This window comes from Anomalospiza imberbis, chromosome 1 (assembly GCF_031753505.1).
Source record: "Anomalospiza imberbis isolate Cuckoo-Finch-1a 21T00152 chromosome 1, ASM3175350v1, whole genome shotgun sequence".
Classification (NCBI taxonomy): domain Eukaryota; kingdom Metazoa; phylum Chordata; class Aves; order Passeriformes; family Viduidae; genus Anomalospiza; species Anomalospiza imberbis.
In genome coordinates, this window is record NC_089681.1 from 23,011,804 (window position 1) to 23,035,275 (window position 23,472).

A 23,472-nucleotide genomic window follows, 5' to 3' on the forward strand; every position below is an offset into this window, starting at 1 on the left:
CTTGCTGACAGAGCTATGAAACTGTTTAGGAGCTTTGCTGCAAAAATGCTGCTAAAACAACTTCTCCTTGGAAGTTCATGATTTGAAATTGACCTGTCTAGGACCATCCTTATGAAACCATGACAGTTGGACTGTCCAGCATACAAATTCTGCTCCCTGTTAACTTTTGTAATGGCCTGAAAAACTCATGTGGAGGTGGAAATAATAATGCATTCGTGGCTAAAATTTCTGCTGCAAACATATTTGGACTAAAACTAAACAAAACTAAAAGCTTCAGATACCTTATGTGGGAGATCCTAGAGGACTGAATGGAGCTCTCAGGAAATTTCCATGGACAAATATCACCTACAAGTCTAATGCTTTCGAATGGTGTTCTCCAAATCCTTGTCATCTTATTGCAATAGCCTGGATTCTGGCATCCTTTCACTACCTGTTAAGCCAGTCCCTTAAGTAAAGTCAAAATACTGAAGGAATAAAAAATACCACTCTGTATGGGAAGGGTTAAAGGAATCCATCACTGATTGTCACTCAGAAGTACCATACAAAGATTTGCATGACTGAAACCTAATTTTAGACACTGAAAAACAGTTACACTTATAAAAATATAAGCTGCAGCTGCACTTGTTATTCCAAGTAGCTCTGCTGAAGTTTTCTCATGGGTCAATCTATTCACGTTGCATTTCTGAAGTTGCAAGACTGAAATGTTAGCATTCTCTCAGACACTGCAGCACACCATTTCTGTTTTCCTAGATTGTCAGCATTATAGACTAAGTAAAAGAAGAGGGGAAAAAATCCCCACAGTTTTGTGGAGTTACAGCCTTGGATGGTCTCTCAGATGAACTCGACTGCCCAGGACTCTGGCTGCATGTGGACAGTGCTGAGTCCCTTCTCAAGGTCTTTGAGCTTGAGCACAAATGTTCATTCCTCTAATACCCTTTATGGAGATACAGAGCATGTACTCAAGTTGCCTGGTCCCTTCACATAATTTCTGGCACTCCAGTGTGCCCCCAACAGCAACTGCAATCTTCTCAAAACTCCAAACTGGGAGCCCTGAAAATTGTTCTTTCCTTCTATAGAAACTGCAGATAGAAATACTCAGAGGGAGACACAAACTGTCCTCAAAGAAGGATCACAAACTGCTTCCTGAGGAGGTGCATGCAACACATAGATTACAGAAGAACAACTAAAACCTCCTTACATCTCTCCTGGGAATTCACTCTTTCCAAAACTCAGATTTTTGGCAAAATTACATTTGAATCCCAGAACCTGATTTCTAAAGTTCATGTTGTCCTTGAGGATATGAAACTGTTACTAAGAAAAAGCCTTTTGCTTTTTTGAAATTCCAGCTCCTTCATGCTCTTTTCAGTGGATTTAACTCTCTCCTGGTGAGTTAATACTGAATTGAACTCAAATCCTTTGAATTACAGTCAACAAATTCTTTTTAAACGTTTACATTTGAAAATACAACATTCCTACATAATGAATTGTATTCTCTGTCATTCACCTCCTGCCAGAGCCTTCCCACAGATCTGAATCTCAATCTAGCAGAATTCAACAATCAACCTTATAAAAACCCCCATGGTTATACAATGGATTATTGATCAGCAGTAGTCACCCACTGTTATGTGGTGATACAACCATTACTTGGTTTTGGCACGTGCAAATTGCTGCAGAATCTACTACGGACTACTTAAACACAGTTGAGAAGAGTTGACTTTTATTGTTGTCATCTTTACAGTAATCAGTGTACAAATGCTATCCTAAAGTAACATTCAAGAAATATTAATATTGTTTATAAACAGGGAAAGAGAGATAATACTGTGACCTGCTCAAGATCCCACAGGGGCACATGGCAGAGTGATGAATGGAACCTCAGAACACCTGGGTTTAATTGATTCACTTGATTACTCTCCCTCATCTGACAAAAGTATCCTTTTGTTCTTCAGTGCACAAATGTCTGGAATCAATCTGGATTTTTCAGAGCTAAACAGTACTAAGTTTCAATATTTCTCGTTGAGGTGTTTTTGTGTGCTTCACAGTCACAAGCAAATTAATGTGAAGAAATCCAAATAGAAATATGTCAGAAGTGATGTGGTTCCTTTCTGTTCTTTATTCTTAGAAGTTCTTATTTTACATTCATAATAGATTAAAAAGCCATGAAATGCAGTCAAAGCTTAATCCTGCTTAATAATAATAATAATAATGAACAGAAACAGATAAAAGACAACCCCTCTCTGTTTCACAGGGTATTTGCACTATTCACATTAGACAGCCAAGGCAGAAGCACTGTGGATAGCGACCAGGAAATAAAGGCAAGGTGAAACAGTTTAGCAGAAGTCACAGACTACTCACCTAACCAGCTAAAGGAAACAATCTATACATACCAAGCAAAAGCCAGATTTAAAAAGCAAAGTTGGAAGAGAACAAAGTTACAGCTTTAGGTTTGTACTATCATCCTAAATATAGAAACAAAAGGAGAGAAAGTATAAGATGCCTGAAGGAGTGGACAACACACAAGTAATCAAAGCTGGCATCACTGGCAGAGCAGAGACAGGAGCTGGCACCTCTCATTTAGTAAACCAGATGGAGAAGGATTTCCACCATTTAGCTGTACCCTGGAGGCACTACAAAAGCATTAGTATTTGATGCAACAAGATGGACACAATAAGAGAAACGCAGGTGACTGATTGGATTTGAAGGGGAAAACAAATCTGGAGAAAAGGATTAAAGTAATTGAAATGGTTACACTTCTGAAGCACAAGACATTGCTTCTACAGGGAAGAACCCATTATTACTGCTGGCCATCAACACCAACCTACATCTAGAAAACAATTCTAAACAACAGCTGTGGAACAATTGGCTCTGACCTCCTAAAAACACAAGTCAAAATTTGTGTGCCATAAACAAGGGCTTTCATCACACAAATAGGTCTAGCTAATCATACTTAAATGTCAGACATACACTGTAGTAAAGATAACAGCAGGATGAGGCCATTCTATGGTAAGACAACATCTAATGAAAGAACATAGAAATACCCTACCATATGGACAAGCCACAAACAAGACTGTGGGAAGTGGAAGAAATAGCAGAAAGAAGAGGCCACCTGCCCTCTAAAAAACAGTGCAAGCACTCCTGTAAAGAGAAATCATAATATGTTGGAATAAACCATATGTATTTGATCACATGTTTAAGCAAACAAGGCAAAATAAAATGAGGAATTAGCATTTCTAAATCATCTGCCTGCCTGGGGTGTTGACCAGAGAGATTAACTGTGTTAACAGTCGACTAGCAATCAAATATATTTTAAAATTGGCACCTATATTTGGTTGCTTATTTGTTTTGCATAAGTAAAAAGCTATATATCAAAGTAAGATTTTATGTTGTATACATGCATATAAATCCAGCCAAAGTCCCTGCAAAAACCTGTGCTCACTTTTGGAAATCAGCAGTAAACCCTGAAAAGAGTGAAAGAGTACTTCAGGGGCTTTAGAGCAGATACAACATGTTCCTAAATAAAACTACTATATTTATATAAGCTGAAGCTGAAATGGTTTTGCAATATGTAGATAAATTTTAGTAACATCATCAAATTAAGAATAATACCAAATAGATTCAGAAAAAGGATCTTGAGTAATACAGGCAGTAGAAACAATACTCAGTGGGAAACAGCAACTGGAAAACCATGAAAAAATGGAAAAACACATGAAAAAAATAAAATTGGATAGGCAGGTGAATCTATATAATAGACCTCTGTACAAGCTGTTTCAGCATTGTCTGGACTAAAATTTAAAAAGTGAGGTGCTGTGTACCTTGAATGTAATCCTAGAATACATAAAGAAACAGAGGCCTTTTCTCTTTTCTTTTCTTTTCTTTTCTTTTCTTTTCTTTTCTTTTCTTTTCTTTTCTTTTCTTTTCTTTTCTTTTCTTTTCTTTTCTTTTCTTTTCTTTTCTTTTCTTTCCTTTCCTTTTCTTTTTCTTTTTCTTTTTCTTTTTCTTTTTCTTTTTCTTTTTCTTTTTCTTTTTCTTTTTCTTTTTCTTTTCTAAGAGAATATTAGGCTAGGGCACCCCTAACACCAATTATGTAGCATTCTGGCACAAACATTCTGGGACTATTTAATCTTTTCCAGTTGTCCAGGGCCAAATGCTCATGTGCTCTGGTTATGAACACTCCAGATAAAGTCCACAGTTACTGCACTCTTACAGAAGAAACATGGAGAATTACAGAGAAACAAAATAACAGTCCACATACTTCTCAGATCTTATCAGCAGCAGAAAATAAATACACATAGTGAGAAACACATTCACTGGCACTGTATTAGTTGGATCCCTCTCTGTAATCATTATCTGCCTTTGTGTTGTCAGGTTTTCCTTCAATCCTCCACAAATATGGTCACCACAGACTAGTGAAACCCTTGTTGCTGTAATCAGGAAAACCAACTATTGTGAGGACATTAAAACAAACCTGAAGTGATAGGTCAAGACATTATAATCATGTCAGAGTGTTCTGAACTTACTAACAGTTTTCATAGGCACCGCAACTCATACAGACTAAGAAGAGGTTGGCAGCACTGAAGAAAGATGGAGCTGATTAGGGAGAAACAGGAAATCATGGGAAATTGCTGAAGTTCCGGGTACTCAACCTACAAAAAGCACAGCTGTAACTCCTTATATACAGGAAAGCCAAAACTTGGAAGTTTTATACACTGAACATCTTTATATACATTATCCAGTAATGCAAAGGTGGAATAAAACAACTTCAGAATACTACCAAACCTAATCATGGTACTCAACCTGCTCATGGTACTCAAACAAGATCAGAGTTAACTCTGATACGGACGGCAATCCAGCCCCCAACTTAACGCATGACTCAGTAATGTTAGGAAAGTCCAGAAGATTAAAAAAAAAACAAAAAACCAAAAAACACCAAAAAACAATGGAATTCTACATTGCTAAAGGTTTGCCTTGGGAAGTTATTGGTGAGGCAGCCAGGATTTCAATTGAGCTGTCATCCTCAGGGCATCTTTTTAGATAATGGATTCTATCAAAAGAGAACTTACTAGCCATTACCTCTACCAAGTTACAGGACGTTGCTTGTATGACTAGACACTAAATGGATGAAACTTCACAATTACATGAACATATTCCTGAACAGGAGGAGTCAAAACTAGGAGGAGGTAGTGAAAACTCTTGTCAGTCTCATCACCATTTTAGTGACTTTGTAAGAAAACAAATACGCCAGGTGGAAGAAATTACACAGAGATTGCAGATGTCACATTAGGCCACATCTACTGGAAACAAAAAAAAAAAAAAAAAAAAAACCAAAAAAAAAAAACCAACCAAAAAACAAAACCAAAAGCCAGTTATGCAGTTCAAAGAAAAAAGAGGAAAAAAGTTTGGTAAAAGCCAAAGAGAGATTGGGACTGAAGATATACATACAGATTTCTCACTATTTATGAAGTTACCTGAAATTTGATTCCCTAATCACTGTGCAAATAGCAAGAATCCATTGCACAATACAACAATCTCCTAAAATATAGACTGCATTTCTTCTAATGACTTCTTCTAAGTCTCTTTTTGCAGCTAGGCTTTGCACAAAAGTGAGCACTAAAACTGCACTGCAGAATTAAGTCTGGCATATTGGCCTGAAGGGAATACAGGAAGCAAAGTAAAAATTAACAAATTGTCAGTCAACAAAATTTACAGACATCCTGGAGGGAAAGCCTCTAAGTGCAGAGCAAATCCCACAGCACACCACCAATTCATATCTCTGAGGGCAGAAAGACAGCACGCACAGCGCTATAAAACATAACTAGAATCTTTCCATGAGCTCCCCAGACACTTATAAAACATAGGTTGCTTTTATTTTCTCTTGTCAGACCCCAAATAAGGGTTTTATCCTTGCTTCCTGGTCCCTTAGTAGAACAGGAGACAATACCACTGTATCCTATTGCCACAGGATATTGCTTTAGGACAATCTTTCATTGAGATGTTTCTTATCATACGATTCTTGTTCCTTGTCTAATCCAGTAAGTGAAAAGTGATCACAAATAATCAATGGCACTTCCTGATTTCTTCAGCCATGCTACATCTCACTACTCTTGCATCTCTACAATCATCACACTGCTTCCTGCTGCTCTTGGGCTTTGTGCATTCCTCAAGCCTGTGCAAAGCTTGGGGAATGGGAAGATGCTGCCTACTCAGCATGCCACTGCTTCCCCTCTATGGACAGCAGAATGGGTCACAAGAAAGATTTCTAAGATGGCAGCAAAAAATTTGGTGTATATACATATACATATATATGTATATATATATATATATATATATATATATATATATATATATATATATATTCATAGTGGAAGGAAGGGCAGAACAGGAGGGAAAGGAGCCTTCAGGGCTCAGGACACAATAGGAAGATCTAGTTTCAAAGACAAAACCTTCATTTTAAGGGCCAGGTGCATCTCTTCGCTATTAAAACAAAACCAAAACCAAAACCAAACAATGAAATCAACCCACCAAACAAAAGCCAACCAAAAAGCAAAATAAATGCTAGTAAAAGTACTGTATCATCCCAGAATTCAGAAAACATGTCGGGGCAAGAAGAGGAAACTGAATCTGTCACTACTGATATGAATAAACCCTTATTTTTCTTGGACATGGAGTTTTAGGGAAAGGAAGATTATCTCCTTAGCAAGCAATTCTCACGTCTGGAACCAAAGGCAGCAGACCAAGCATTGGAAGTGGTGATGTGGTAAAAAGTTCCTGTGAAAGCACCTGAGAGCTGAAAAATTGCACTAATGCACACACATTGTCAGCAAGATTGAGAAGGGCATGACCTGTCTAAGAAGCCATAAGGAATAGAATGGAAAACAATTTATATACAAAAAGGTATACATGACTATACATGGTAGGAGAAAATAAATGAAGTGAGATTACAGAAAGGGGAAATTAAGATAATGGAAATGGAAAAGACATGGTTTTCAAATTCACATACATTCCATGAGATGAGGTACTAGCCTTGTGCCATATGTAATGACAAGGATCATCAATGCAACCCCAGTCATAAATCTTGAGTTACACCACGCCATTAATGACTTCAGCTTTCATCAAGACAAAGTTTTTGATTAGAGTTACTGGAGCTTCACAAGCTGATGGTGTGTCCTGGCCACCTGTAGACTGAAGAAGCAAAGAAAAACTGAAGGAAAGCACTTACTTCAGGTAAGAATAAGATGCTGAATTTAGTCCAAAAAGAAAAGAACTTGAGCAAATATGTGTCCTTGTTAAGAGTCTCTAGATTGTGTCAAAGTACTACTTGGTCTATTTTGGCGTTGTAATATGTTGCCTATTGAATTTCTTGCATATTGCAGAGATTGCTCTGCAGCATCTAAAAAACCGTAGTAATAGGGCTCTTGGCATTTATCCTGAGGATTCTTGGGAACTTCCTTTTTGAGTTCTCAGAAAAGCACTCAATTTTGCTTCTTTCTTGAGCCCTTAAAGGAGTTATTATTACAAGATACAGTGTTATGACATTATCTAATCTGTGGTTCTTGAAGAACAGAAGGAATTACTAAAGGTTTTAGATTCATAAGAGTACATTTACTGCAGAATAAATACTGCAATAGCTAAAGGATACCTTTTTATTTACAAAATGTTTCAAAAATGTACAGCTAGGAAACAAAAAACCCCCAAGATTTACGGCTGGCTTATTACAGTCAAATAATTTCAGAAGCCTTACAGCTAAACGCTTTTCCTATCTTCTTTAACTTTGATTATTTAATGACCAGAACAACTCCTGGGAAAAAGCAAGCCTATTGTAGCAGAAAATAATTTTGTCATCACTATTTCTTCAGTAACGCTGCCTGTTGTAGCATGGGACTGGTCATCCAGATTACTGCTCAACTTCAACCATATCTTGTAAACTGAGTATTTTCACTGTAAAAAACATCCACTATGAACTGGGAACACCCATTAGTTGGTTTTACACTACAGTAAGGGTATGTATCATTAATCTCAGCACAGTTAAGTTATTAAAGCAGAAAAAAAAGTACCCAGATTTCTACAAAAGGCCAAATATTATAGATACTGCTGAATTATTACAATAATACATATTATTTGAGAAGGTTCATTAAAAATAGTTCTGCTACCCTTAACTCCTAAAACCCATGTTTAAATATTTCACCACCAAATTGCCAGTGCTTCAGAAAATTGTTACTGGGAAAAGGAGCCTACAAGAAAGATGGAGAGAAACTTTTTACAAGGGTCTGTAGTGGCAGGCAAGGGGGAATGGGTTCAAACTGATAGAAAAAATGGGTGCTGATGTCTTCACAAAAGACTCAGTGGATGCAGGTCTTCACTAATGATAGCAGAAATAGGATGTTAATGTCTTCAGGAATTACTAGGTCTGAAGAACCAACCAGAATGGCTGTGGCAACCTCTAGAAGAAATGGGGGTTAATGTCTTAGAAATGGGTCTTAATGTCTCTACGAAATCAAGCCACCGAGTTTGTTACAGAACCCAGACAATTAACTTTAGGGTAATAGGAGAAATGAGTCCACACAAATCTACTGCAAAGCCCAGATGATCTGAACTTCTGATGGATGTGCAAAACCCAGACATCCTTCCAACCTTTAGGGGAAAATGACGATACATGTTTTTGGAGGAATATGTGGTGGGGCGATTTGGGAAGGCTGTACCTTCATCAGTGTGGAAAGGAAGAGGCCAACATGTGGTTAGGAGTTTAGGATAAAAGGAGGCTGCATCCTCCAAAACCTCAAGAGAGACCCCACGGGGGAATGGCTTAGTGGACTCTCCCTTCATTAGAATAAAGCTGCAGGATTCCTCTGCCTCCTTTATGGACAGTGGCATTCCACAGCATGGCTTTTCTGCAAAAAACTTTAAGAGAATAGGTTTAGATTAGATATTAGGAACAAATCCTCCACTGTGATGGTGCTGAGGCACTGAAACAGGTTGCCTAGAAAAGTTGTGGATGCCCCATCCCTGGCGGTGTTCAAGGCCAGGTTGGATGTGGCTTTGGGCAACTTGGTCTAGTGGACAGTGTCCCTTACACCAACTACCTATTAATTACAGTTATTTTCTCCTACATAAAAAAACCCCACTCTTACATGCTATCAATAGAGAAGACAAATAAAAAAACCCAAGAGAATCATTTAACACAAGAGGCAGACAATGCCAAGAGACACAACAGCCATGTAACATTGCAATACCACGTAACTACTGTCATCTCTTCATAGGTCAAGGAAGACGTGGTTGCTAATTTGATTTCCTATTCACTTAGCAATGCTGTTCAAAATGAATGAATCAACTCCTTGAAACTCAACAGCAAATACTTGTCACCAGTGAGTGTCATGACTCCTTGTACAAACACATCAATAAATTTTCCTGAGTATAATGAATTTCATCCCTTCCTGCCCTTATTAAGAATTGGGATGCTTGAGTCCCCAGGGTGTTTCATTACTCCACAGTTATACTACCACACCTTAAAGAAAAATAAACTGTCCCTGGGTCAAAGATTCCCTTCATACTTTTTGCCCTGACAATGTGGCAGCCACTTGCCACTTCTGGAACAGGGAACAGCCATCAAGTTACCAGCAAAAGAACAGTGATTTAACTCATGTTGTGATTTCACCAATTCCACCTTGTAAGTAAGCTGTAATAATGAGCCCAAATAAGCCCAGGATGCTAATGACAGTACCTAGTTTTAACCTATCAATATTACTCATATTGCAAGATCACCTAGAAATCACACCACAAAGTTGGTTTACATTGTTCCAGCAAATGGAGAAACTAAATAACAATAAGCAGCCCCCTGTTGAAAAGGGGTTGAAAAATTTGGAAAGGGAACAAACAAACAAAACTCCTTAAACAAAGAAATAAAAAAATGCATCCACCAAATTTGATATAGTTTAGGAAAAATTGTGAAATTACACCTTTCATTTACCTGAAACTGGGAAAGGGCAGTGTGAGAAGGAGGATACTTTCTTCTAAGATGTTTCCAGGTTATTTTGGAAAACTCCACAATCCTGTTATCATTTCTTCATATTACCAGGGAACATGTAAACACACAGGCCAAAGAAGTAAAGGCTCTGGTTAACAATGCAACAGCATACAAACTGCAAGAATGCAAGATTTACTTTCACAACATTTAGAAACCTTTTATTAGCTTTTTACCTTTCATCTCTCACCCTTCTAACACACTACTCCTGCAGCAAGGCAGTATTTCCCACTAGTTAATTAGAAAGGCAAGTGACTTGAACAAAGAGTGCCCCAGACACTGACAGGTAAGAAGCACCACATCCAGCACATAGTCCATCCAGCACACCACACTGCTAGGATAGACAAGGAGACACTCCACTGATGGTTAGAGGAAAACACAGGAGAATGCATGGAGAAAAGAAAATCCATCCTGCCTGTAGCAATACCTACTTGTTAAAAATAAGAGAAATAGATCTAGTAATCACTGAATTATCAAAGGGAGGGACTGGACCTGAGTGCCTTCTGTATTATAGAAAAAAAAAAAATCATTAACCAATCCATTCCATATTAAAAAAAACCCAAAACCTTAAGTGAAGGTAAATGAAGAGAGTACAGAAAGTACACTGTAAAAAAATTATTCATGGCAGCATCTACATTTGAAATTACTTTTGGGAATGACACCTCTGCTCCCAGTATCAATTAAGGATTCAATACTTCTAAATAAATATGCATTTGGCATCTACTTCCATACAGTTTTCAAACTACTGTAATGCCAGTTCCTTCAATCTCCACCTCTGTTCCTCACCTCTAAGCATTTCATTCCATACTAAATGCACTTCCATAAATACTGTAGCAAAGAGAAGATACAGTAACTTTCAATTGAACAATTCTGCATAGCACCGTAACTACAGACAGGACACACATAATTTTCTGGTTTTCAGAAAATCAACACATTATAGATTACAATATTCTTTGATGATACCAGCTAAGGCTATTTCAAAACCATATTTTTTTTTTTTGTAAAACTGTTTCTGAAACACATTCCACTATCTGTTCATCATTATGAGCTTTATTAGAAAATTCCAAGTATTAGAAAATACATTGTAAACATCACATTTGCTGGACACCAAGAAATACACTAGTAATAGTTTGGATACTATCTGAATTCAAGCTCTTTATATTTCAGAACGCATTTTTAACAGGTAATTTTGACTTCTTTAGGGGAATGTGGAGCATTTCCATGGTTCAATCCCAGCTGGCAACTAAGCACCGTGCAGCTGTTCGCTCATTATTTCCCTGAGTGTGATGGGAAGACTCAGAAAAAGAAATATAAAAACTCATGGGTTGAGGACTGTTAAGAACCGTTAAACAGTATAGGAAAAATCAGAGTGAAATATAATAATAAAAATATCATTTTAATTACAAAAAAAAAATAAAAACCCTAACAACAGCAAATAAGTAAATTGAAGAAGAATAAGCAATGCATAATGCAATTGCTCACCACCCTCTGACCAATGCCCAGCCTGTTCCCAAGACGTGGTTGGCTTCTTCTGGCCAAGCTCCCCTCCTCCCTCCCCCCCACAGTTTTCATACTTGAACATGACATCCTGTGGTGTGGAATATCCCTTTGGTCAGTGTAGGTCAGTTGTCTTAGCTGTGATCCCTCACAGCTTCGTGTGCAGCTCCTCATTCACAGAGCATGAGACACTGGAAATCCTTGACTTAGGGTAAGCACTGCTTAGCAACAACCAAAACATCAGTGTGTTATCAATGTTTTTCGCATGCTGAATCCAAACCAGAGCACTGTACCAGCTGCTAAGAAGAAAATGAACTCTAACCCAGCTGAAACCAGGACAAGCATATAAAAATGCTACCAAGCAACTACAGAGGCAGCCCTGTTCTCTGTATGTGTTCCAATACAGTTTGTTGGCTTTACTGACTTTTCTGACTCTCTGAAGCATTACAAATGGAGAAGTTTGCACACTTCTAATATTGCTGACGTGTGACCACTCATGTTCTCTCCAGAGAAGTGGATTCAAGCATGCCTCCAAATGCCTCCAAGTCACTTCCCAGTTCCAGCCTCAAGAAAGACCCAAAGCTATATCATGCTTTCCACCTACCAGCCCAGACTTCTGCAGAAAGAAAACCTAGGAGCAGAGATCAAAAAGAAACCATGGTGTTACCTAAACAGAACACAAGTCCAGGTTATGTTGTGGCACACATTCGGGGACAGGTTAGCTACTGCCAATGACTCCTCTGTGGGTAAAGAGTTACTGGGTGGGCAACTAGGGGGAGGAATAAACAATCATGTACTTGCCAAAGAAAGAATGTTAAAAAAATATAGCACCTCTCTTGTATAAACTGGATATGTTTCATATTGTCTTATGTAAATGATTTTATTAACAGAGCTCTACAGTTCAAGCAGTCAAGCTTTGTGTCTGGCATCACTTATGCCCTGCCAGTCCTGCTCAGGCTGCAGCTCAGGGACAGGATGGCGGGCAGTAGATGGGCCTGTCCTGATCCAGTCCTCAGTCCAGCTCTGTTGCCTGGGCCTGCCTGACCAGAACTCCCATCACAACCAGCAGGCTCCTACACAAAGATCACTGCAGACATTAAGGTCACTAATAACAGTTTAAGATTTCAGAAATACTGTGTTAAAGGACACTGTGCATCTGTCAGCCTTCCACTATATGGCTGAACCCTTCTCCATTTCCTCTCTATGCCTCAACTAGTCTTTTTCACAATAGATAAGCATTTTAAGTGTAAGCTTTCAGAGTTGGAAAAAACTCCCAGATAAAAAAAGAATTCTGTTACCAACCAGAAAACAAAAATATATAATTTCAGTAACATAACACTACAGTGAAAAACAAATAATGTACTAAGAAATCAAAATATTTTTAAAAAATCATTATTTTCACATACCTTACTGAAAAAGCAGTACGAGAATTACAAACCCTGCTGCTAAACTGTTCTAAATTATGTTCAAACAGACTACTCCTTCATCTAGTACAAGTCAGCCTAATGCTAGGAAAATTAACAATACGTTGAAAACTGTACACGTATATTCTAGTCAAACACATAAAATGACCAGTTCATATTATCACTGATAGTCTGTTGTCACCAAAGACATTTGGTTTTGGTTCAGAATATTTATGACAGCCTTGAGCATGTAGAAAGTTCTTTAAAACAAATATTATACAAAACTTGGATCAAGAACAAAAAAAATATGAAAACATTCTAAAAGAATGACAAAGCACAGGGGAAAAGAACTTTTGTGAAGCCAATAGTTTCAAAACCAAACACCCACTCAAAACTGGCATTGTTTAAGTCATGGAGAACAAAAATTCCTGCCCAGAAATCTCATGTCAGCTAACATTGAAATGTGAGTTTCAGGAAGAAAAGAGAAAAATGCTTACCTGTGAATCGAAAAAGAAGCAATAGACCTAATGAGGGATGCCACTGCTCCAACTTTAGCAGCTTCCACTGCTCCCTGTAACCTGTATTGCACAGTTTCACCATAACTGATGAAAGGTTCATTGTAGACGACAATCTTCCCCTTGGCCTCCTGAGCTCGTTTGTGCAGTTCATCAAATGAGGCTACAACTATGACTTCTGCTGTAATTCCTGAAAGAAAGCATTACAGTGGTTTTAGCAATGCTTTCCTATAGCTCTCCTATGGCCACTTCAAACAGACAGAAAGGCATGGACTGTGCAGAACTCAGGAAATCAGCATTAGTTATTTTTTTCCTGAGAAAGGAAGACTATGTGAAATGCTTCCTCGGTACTAAATAGATGCGATAGAACCCTGATCAAGTACACACACCTCTGTAAACTCTCCTATCAGTAGAATTAAAATGTAACTTGAAGGGTAAGGAGGCTACATGGGAGAATTTTGCTCTCTACATATGCTTTAATGCCTTATTGTAATAATTTATAGTACAAAAACATTTGCAAAAGCTGCCTATGGGATTAATTAAAAAAAGATAGTAATCATTTTGTGGAAATGTTTTGATATGTTGCTAAACAACTTAGCTTAACATAAGACAGCTGGAAGCCCATATTTTTAGACTGTAACTCCGATAAAATTTTTTAATCCATAACTGAAATTAAATTAAAGCACTGCAGTGTCAACAAATTTTGCAATGTGCTTAATAAAAAAAAATAATAATAATATCATCTTCATATTTAAGTCAGGAGAATATAACAGTTCTATTGGATCTCTTTCTGGGAGTTTTCCCAGGAATCCACATTTCCCAGTTCATGATACAGAAAACACAGGCAGGTTCCTGTGCAGGACTATTCACACATGGTAAGTTAGATCCCACCCAGATCTTTGTTTTGAATAGTTGGAATAGTTTTAAATTGCTGTATTATCTTACTTGAAAAAACAAAGAATGTTATAGATAAGCCAGAGAGAGAATCCTTCTAACTTTTAAGGACATTAATTGAGGAACTATATTTCACAGCATTTGAGAAGTAATTCATTAAAATGACTACAATGCTGAAAATTCAATTTTGTTGATTGGTTACAAAGATAAGTAAAGACAGCTTAACAACATGCAGTACTTTGCTTCTAAAGTACTTTGCTAAGTACTTTGCTTCTAAATATAGAAGAAGTAATGGATGTCCAAAATTTTAGTGTTGCACATTTCACCTAATAGTCACAAAATACATCAATGGAAACTGAAACTAGTAACAAATCCTCTAGCAAGGATTTGTCAGAATAAAGTGAAACTATCATGTTTTTAAGAATAAAATTATTCTCCTTGAAAAAGTCCTTTTCCAGTTGGTTGGTTGTTGATTTTTTTGTGTGAAACAAGAATTATTTAGAGGATTTCAAAGACTTGTATTTAAAACCACAATAAACGAGAAAAACTCTTAGAAAAATAGGAAGGTAATGTCTCCCAGAATCAGTGTGCCCAGGCTCATGGCTTTCTTAAAATGAAACTTCACTTCAAACCCTTAAAGAAACCATTCCACAGAAGTTTGATTTCATTAGAATGTACCACTAAGAATTCAACAGACATTTACTGCTACAACAAAAGTGAGTTCTAGCTACAAAAATAACCTAGTGTGAGAAGCATCAAAATTTTAAATATTCAGATTATTACCTTAACCTGGCAATGTTTCAGAGAGGAAAACCAAAGAATCACCTTCACATATTCCTCACTGCTGTTGCCAGGCAGGTGAGCATTCTAGCAGACTCCAGCTGCTTGTAATTAATGGCAGGTTCAGCCACCTAGCTAAGGAACATCCCAGCAACAGGATAATTTTGGGTATGAAACCGTGCAACTGGAAATAAAGCCAGGTATCTGCAAAATTTCATTTTCCACTAGAGAAGTCATGGTCTCAGTAGGTTGATATTACTGCAATCTCTATTTCATATTCTCTCTCCCCAGTGCTCCACTTGGATCGTGCAGCAGGCACTGGAAGGACACATGTCTTGGTGACTGTGCGTCGAGGGAAGCAAGGAGTGTAACTCTTCTGGGCATGACTGCATACATGAACAAACACCAACTCTAAAAAGTTTTTTAAGAAAGCTACAGACAGCTAGTAAGTATCTTTAATTCCTAAGAAATATGATGGTGAATTAAATTTATGGCCCTTCCTAGATGACAGGCATCAGGAGTCTGTACAGTGAGAATTACTGGAAATTTGTGCTAAGGGAAAGCTAAGAGAAAGAACACAGAATTGCAAATTCTAGCTTAGTATCTCTACCCTTGAATGTCCCCTAAGAAGCTAAATAAAGCCATCCTTTGATAAAATGAAAAAAACAAACGTTCTCTCTGCAAATTTTACTTAATGGCAGCATGGTATACATAAAACATGAATTACAGTGCTGTCCATAACAATGTAAATTTTCACTTTTGCATAGCTTCTGACTAATTCAATTACTCATTTGCATTTTAGTGCCATTTTATACCATTTCAAATTCTTTGACTGAAGTTACAAGAGCAATCTTAAACAAATATGTGGACAGACATACACAAACCACCCTTAAACCTTTTGTGCAAAAGGATTAACAAAACAAAAACCCCAACAGTTTACCTGTTTAAGGAGAATGAGTTATTCCCTTTAGAAATTGTAAATGTCTCACCTTACTGAACCTTTAAGCAAATTAATAGAAATCTACCCTAACATCTCCTACCTCATGGCTCTGCTTCCCATGTTGAAAGATATTGTCTCTTACACATATTGGCTGTGTGTTATTGAACAAAATTCTTCAGAAACCCAGTGTAAGGAGGGAGACAGATTGCCTGCTTACTTAAGCAAGATATAAAGATTATAACACACACAGTCCAAGAGATGAATACAGAGTATTTGGGGAATTAGTGAAGTAAAAGGCATGAATCATAAAAAGAAGAATTACAAACATTATAAACTAGGCTGAATGTATAAAGCTGAAAACTATTTATTTCATCTCATCACATGAAACATATTGTTGGGTTGGGCGAGTGTGCAAAGGAATCTAGGTAGTACTATGGGCTTCCTCTCATATCTCATATTAAACAGCAAATTGTACCCTATTCTTTCTGAGAATTAAGGTATAGGAAGGGTGTTCATGGTAGCAACAAGCAGGATATTTTCACTTACCAACAAAATTATATTTTACAAAGTCCTCTGTACACTGAAATGTGTGTTTCTATCTCAAAACTTGAATATGTCACAACTTTGATCATCACACTGCCAGTTGAAATAAGTGGTATGGTATGCATTAGCAATCTAAAATTGGTCACAGGCAGGATGAATACAAGACTGTTAATGTATATTTTTATATACATTTATATATATACACACACACACATATATATAAATGTACCCATAAATCAGCTGTGTGTAACACTGCTATATAGGAGAAGTCTGACTCCTGGCACAAACAAAATTCTGTCAGGAGAGTCGCCTCCTCACAGCTGTTTACTTGCCAGCAATGATGCAAGGAGTAGATTAGTTCGAACAGGATCCCTCACAAGATAACTTCTCCCCAAGATTAACTGCAGCTAATACTTATGTCATCTTAGTATCTAGAGATATGTATCTGTCTGTGTTATTAACAGGTCTCAGTGAAGAGAAAGAAAAAAAAGGAAAATCCACCCTATTATCAGATTTTAGAAACTGGTGGATCTTTATTAAAACATCAATGAAATTTCATACAGAATACATTTTTATTTATCACTATCCCAGAAACATTCTATTCACAAACACACAGAAATTAATCAAGTTAGTTCCAATCTATTACTATATTAAAAGGATTTAGTAAACCCAGAAGGAAATATTATTTGCATACTGTTTAATCTTATTGGATACCAATTTCCTTAAGTATGGCCTTACTTTCTTCTGTTTTTCCCCCTGTCACATTTCTGTCATCCAGATAACAGAATCAGTACCTTGGAGATCCAGTTACAAAGCCAAATGCAGTCATCATTAATTTGACAATAAATTCTTTTCAATAGCAGCAAGCAAACAACTCATGCCTATGGACCTCCTAAACTTCATTTACTTCACACTAAAGTGAGAATTATGATTTCTTCTACAAATCACACAATGGAACAGTGATGCTACTGATCCACATGCACTATAGCTGCCACTGTCAAATAAATAAGCTGATGGGCAAGGCAATTTTTGCTTAAAACAAATAAAATACAGTAATTCTAAGCCTAGACAAGATAAAGCTGGAAAAGAAGTATCAACACAAAAAGTCAACAACACATCTAATTGTTCTGACAACAGTGGAAATTTTGAAACTGGAGGAGATGCATCTGAAACATGTCCTGGCCTCTGTAGTCATGAGAGCAAGAAGGAGTCAGGATGTTACTTCCCTGTTCACCAGAACCAGGCATTAGGATATCAGAACAGGAAATCAAGACAGTTCTTCATGGTAGAGCAGGGGCAACAACACACCACAACCACAATGCCTGACACCCATGTGTTGACTGCAGCCCTGCCTCACAGACCAGCCACGTCAGGCCACCCTCATGCCTCATCTCCTGCAATATCCCAGATATCTGTTTCTACTTCAGCTCTTCCCACAAAGCTATTTTAGCCCAGAAGCTGCTTCATCAAGGTACACTGTATCCTATGCTGACCCTGAATGCATGCAAGCAGTAGCCCCAAGCTTTTCTTACCTTAGTCTGGCTATTCCCATTGTCCTTCAGACTTGGTTATCTCTCCAGATTAAAAGTAACATGCCCCTGTTTCTTTCAGACATAGCCCACAAGCACTGTCTTGTGCCTATTTGCAAGACAGCTTCTTTCACAAAGCCTAGATTTTTTTTGCGTGGGTCATATGACGCAAAGGTAAGTATGTATGTCTGGAGATAAGGTAGTTGTTGGGACAAGTCAAAGGAAAGAAGGTCTTGGGGAGTGGAGGGGAAAAAAGCAAATATAGCCTTCAAAGATTAGATTAGGGACCTGGCATTAAATCCTTTTTTAAGTTCAACATCCTCTAAAATAATTTTCCTCCTCAACTTCTAGCATACCTCTCTTAGAAACATGTTGCTTTCTAACACTCTCCAGGAATTCATTCATCTTTCCTGCAATGATCCACAAACTTCAACTAGATTTTTAGAAAAACAGACCCAAATTCTTTGTCTCTAATGACCTCATCCAATTAAGGCTTTGAGTCAAGCTGAAGCAAATGAAAGATTAGTATCATCACTCCTTTTTTTTCCTTCTCACTCAAAAATGATTAGCATGTACTGAAAATCTGAAATATTCTAACACTTAGAAACACATTTGCTCTGTCTATACATATAAATACGTACTAATATAATAATTAAAATATGAATAAAATAATAATATTTTAAGGGAACTGTGAAATGAAGCAGAGGGTTTTATCAGGAAGAAGGATTTTGTAAAATATGAACAATACTTCTATAAAATGTGACCTTCCTACTCTGTGGAACAGCAAAGAGAATTACTTCATGAAAATAAAATTGCATAGGACAGTTATAAAAAAGGATATGAAGCTATTCAGCTCTGATGCTTTGCATTGAGACTAAACATATTGTACTATTCCTTAAGAACACAGACAAAAATATACACTATATAATAGTTAGGTTTTTGACAAATAGTACTTCAAATTTCCAGCAAGTGCTGGATCTCTTTCTAACAGTTTGGTTTCAATGACATGTAGCTTACTGTGCAGCACAAATCCTAGGAGAAAATGGGTTTGTCCCAAGCCCCAGCACAAAGATGCCAAAAGAGTGGGGCAACAGGTTAGGTTCTCCCAGGAGCAGCCCTGGACAGAGCACAGGCTTGCTATGCAATGTGTAGGAAGAATAAGACACCCAAAACCAAGATCCACAAAAATCAGTTTCTGAGAACACAGGTGCTCAAGGCAGGAAGTGCTGAGGACAACCATTCTCTCCTTAGCGAGTCAAAGGTGCCAGTCACAGCTGGCTATCCATTGGGATGAAGGTAACGTTGCCATCCAGCTATGTCTGCATACCCCACACATGCAGAAAATCATATTCAAATCCTGCCTTCAATGGTTTCAGCCTGGCCTTAACATCCTTGAGGTAACCACCCTCAACTCAGTGACACTGCAAAAGGACAAGACCAGAAAATTCACCACTGGCAATCCACACAGTTCACCTGAAGATTGGTTAAAGTAGCAACTGGAACCCATGTTCTCCCCAGACAGCATGTCCACCTCAAAACCATGCAGATAACTTCTATTCTCCAAATCTTTGAAATGCTCCTGCACTAACTATTAGCCCAGATGCTGGGTAACTGAACACCACAGTATCTCAAGTCCTTCACAGATGTCAACTTTTATGTTCCAGGAAAACCAGTAGCATAATTACCATACCATAAGCAGTGCTACTCTAAGTAATAATATACAATCCAGGTACGCAATACTGAGGCTCATGGTCTCAAGATGTCCATCAATAGCTCCTCACACATGAAAGAAGAGAAATCTAGTGATGACAGGAGGGCTTTGCTGCGCACTGGGCTCTCATGCTCACGATTCTCTCCAACCCCTGTTCTCAGCACTGAACCCCTCATCAAAGGGGTACCCAAGTCCCTCCAGAGGCATCACTTTTCTTCCAGGAGATCAGTGGTCATCCAAGATGCTGGCAACTTAAGGGTAAATCCTCTGATACACATTAAAAATAATTTTTTGTTGGCCTTTTGTTTATCTAGCTGAATTCCCTAATCCACTTCATCACAGAGATAAAAAAGAGGATCGTCAACACTGGGGACAAAATGCATCAACCAGGACTGGAGCCAGACCACTTCTTTCAGCAACATTCCTGGCTTAATAAAATGGTGGATAGACAGCAAGAGCCCACACCAAGAACTTCAAGACAACATGCATTATCCCCATTTTATACATAACAGGCTGGAACTACTGTCATGTTATCTAATTGCAAAGCTCCTATCACCTTCTGTAAGAGCGCAGCTGGACCAAATGTTGACAGTTAAACAAAGAAAAGACTGTGATTTGAACACAAAAACTAGGAAAAGGTCTGCCAGTGCATCATCTTCATATTTATATTATTTCAGTTTTGCTGCAACCAACAGTACATAAAAAAACAGAGAGTGTTCCTTTTTTTTAAGGAGACATTTCAGGGCAGGCTGCTCTGAAGTTGGTTCTACTTGTCAGTATCTCTTTAAAATTAAAGGGCACTGTCACCCATCAGGGTAAAAAAAGTGCATTTTAAAACACATGCAAAAAGATGAACTCTTTGATACTTTATGGTCAAACATCTGCTAAACTACCACTTTCCTTCAATTACGGGATTCTCAAAGCAACAATTATATTTGGGGGATATAATCAGTACCACCAGAAATCAACACAGTCTCTCTCCCTCTCTCTATATATATATCTATGTTTTGCCAATGTTGAAACACTGAAAATGAGACAAGGACATTGACTAAATATGGTAAATCTCCAGTTTTCCAGCTCCCAAAACTGAGCACTTCCTATCAATCAATCCTGTTTGCTACCTAGGAATCCAGTTCTTCAAGGTGATGACTATTTTCAGCCCCTGCGGATTTCTGGAAATCCAGGTCACTCTGTTTCATGTTTCTTCTCTCCTTGTCACTAAAGCGGGCAGTGAAGTTACTCCCTTCTTGTAAAGAGATCAAAGGACATGAAAACTTTCTCTTTGACCCAACATCTTCATATCTTGGAATACACTTGGAGAGGGAGAATGTTGGAGGTTTTTCCTCTTCAATAGAAAAATCTAACCTTTTCTGTGCTCTCCTTTTTTGCTGTGTAAATCAGATGGAATCCGGGAACTTGACATCTTGGCATATTTCCCAGTCACAAAGAAGAAAGTAGGATTTTATCCACAAGATCACAAGGTACTGAAAAGCCTCCTGCGCATTATCCAACTGTTCCGTATCTGAGCCAAAGTGGGCAAATCTCATAAAATCAAATAAATGAGAAAAGCCCTGTGCACATCCCAATAGGGTTTCAATGCCACAGGCATGAGATAGAAGACCTGCAGGAAGAGACACTCCTGGTATCCTGGAGTCAGTGGACTGGCTTGGACTTCGTAGCTAAAAATACTGCTACTATTTAGAGCTTCCTGTTCCTGCCCTGAAGGATTGTGGATTTTTTCTACACTTGCATGGTGTATGCTGAAATGGAAAGTAACCAACCTCAGCATGTGCTCTAGCCATTGGGTCACTCTTAGGAAACACTGGTTTGAATTTCCATGGACAGAAGGGAAATTAAACCATGAATTTCCAACATCCAAAGCTAGGTGTCCTGGTTTAGGGCAAATTTGGGAGGAAACCTCCAAATGGGGTCCCTCTAGACAGCAAATTCAAGTGGCCCCTCCTCCAGCTGGTTCAGGAAAAGATTTCCTTGGAGAAAAGTGGAAAAAACTATTTATTTAACAAGCAAAGTATTCACAAGCATAAAAAATTAATAATACTAAACAATAAAACCTCTTGCTATTCTGAAGAGATAGCAAATTCAGACAGTCCTTGTCATGGGGTGCAACTTGGCTCACTTAGTCTCTGATCAGTCCCTCCTGCACTGGAAAATGCCGTGACCCGGGCCCTGGTGGGCCACAGGTGTGAGCTCCCAGTGTTTTTCTGGGTTTTCAGTCCAGAGCAGGTTTGAACAGTTCCAAGAAAAAGAAAAACCACAGTCCAGGGAACTTGTCTGCCTCAGTTAGCTAAAAAAAAACCCAACTAAAAAGCAAAGAAGAGCTCTCTTGCACTGTCTGTCCGTGCTGCAGACAACACAGTCCAGGAGCAGGAATGCAGAGGAGTGAGTGCAGTTTCTGAAAACAAACTGTGCACTTCTTTTTCCCCTTCTTCGCTCTCATAACCAGTCTTAAGGGTGCAGAACTCAATATCCAGCACAAACAGAACAGACAACTGGGGATACAAGCATCATAAAGTCATCCCAGGACACCTGGTTTCTAATTGCTATTAGGCTATTGCCATGTTAATGAAGAGCCCTCCAGAGCACTTGCTTGGCATGCTGAGCTTCTGGAGGGGCTCTGAGAGAACCAAAGGCCACCAAGAACAGCACCGAGTTTTAAGCTTCTGCCAATGTCTCCTATTTTCTTAGCTTCTCGGGTCACAAGCCTGGGGCCAAATCATGGGAAGAGAGGAATACAGAACATAACTGAAACGAAACAAAAAGCAAGAAGTGGTGTCCTGTACCTCCTGCTGGGGTGGGGGAGTCAGCCTCTCTCATCTTAATCCCATTCCTACACCTTAAAAGACAAGAAGTCCAACTCTGTCTCTAACAGGCATCAGTAGTGTCAAGGAAGGGATCTGTTTGGGCTGTACCAAGACAGTGGTTTGTAAACTGAGGGGTCTGAAACATATCTTGACAGGAACACTGACTTAAAATATGTAGTAACTATCAAGCTAACAGCAAACAACTTCAGGAATCATCTGCACAGTCCACTTTAGAGGCAAAGAATCATCATAGAGCCAACATTTGAAGGACAGTCATGAGCCTTTAAAACATCCCTCTGCCAAAGCTCAGCACAGCAGCAGTAGATCTCCCCAGTTTGATCCCATGTAACAACAGTGCTGTAACAACAGGATAACTGGCATCAGGCATCTCATGTTGAGTTGCATTATTTTGATTACAGGAAGAGTCATACCCCCACAACTTTGTGGCTAGAACAAGATATATCAGAACTGCTGATAATCCCTCAGTGAGGGGAATTGATCAACTGTTTCTGATGCCATTTAGGGCAGCTTCCTATCCCTTTTTCTTAGGAATAAGGCACTGTGACAATCCTCAGAAGTGATAAGGCAGTGGTTTTAATAATCTAACTATACATTTTTTTATTCCATGCTTGGTATGAGTGAGTTTTAGGACAGGCACTTTTCTCAACAGCATGCCTTCCAATTCTCTTGCCCGCAGAGGCTGGTGACGAGCAGCTCTTACGAGACATTTCCGTCAGCCAGAAGGATGGTCCAGTGATCAGAAGAACAAGAGCCAAGTGCTCACCAGGGACCAGCTACCCCACACAACCTTCCCAAGCACAAAAAC

General features: G+C 38.4%; 1 protein-coding gene across 4 annotated transcripts in view; it reads right to left on the bottom strand.

Moving 5' to 3' along the window:
* Positions 1-23,472, bottom strand: part of CPQ (carboxypeptidase Q) — a 130,991-nt gene that overhangs the window by 105,094 nt on the left and 2,425 nt on the right. For 3 of the 4 annotated variants that reach the window (XM_068184365.1, XM_068184341.1, XM_068184351.1), the window contains exons 2-3: positions 13,410-13,617; positions 12,177-12,278 (exon numbers count right to left, since the gene is read on the bottom strand). In XM_068184365.1, the coding sequence (XP_068040466.1) occupies positions 12,177-12,278; positions 13,410-13,617 (310 nt within the window). The remainder of the gene's footprint in view (positions 1-12,176; positions 12,279-13,409; positions 13,618-23,472) is intronic. The other variant, XM_068184357.1, reaches the window with a different exon arrangement.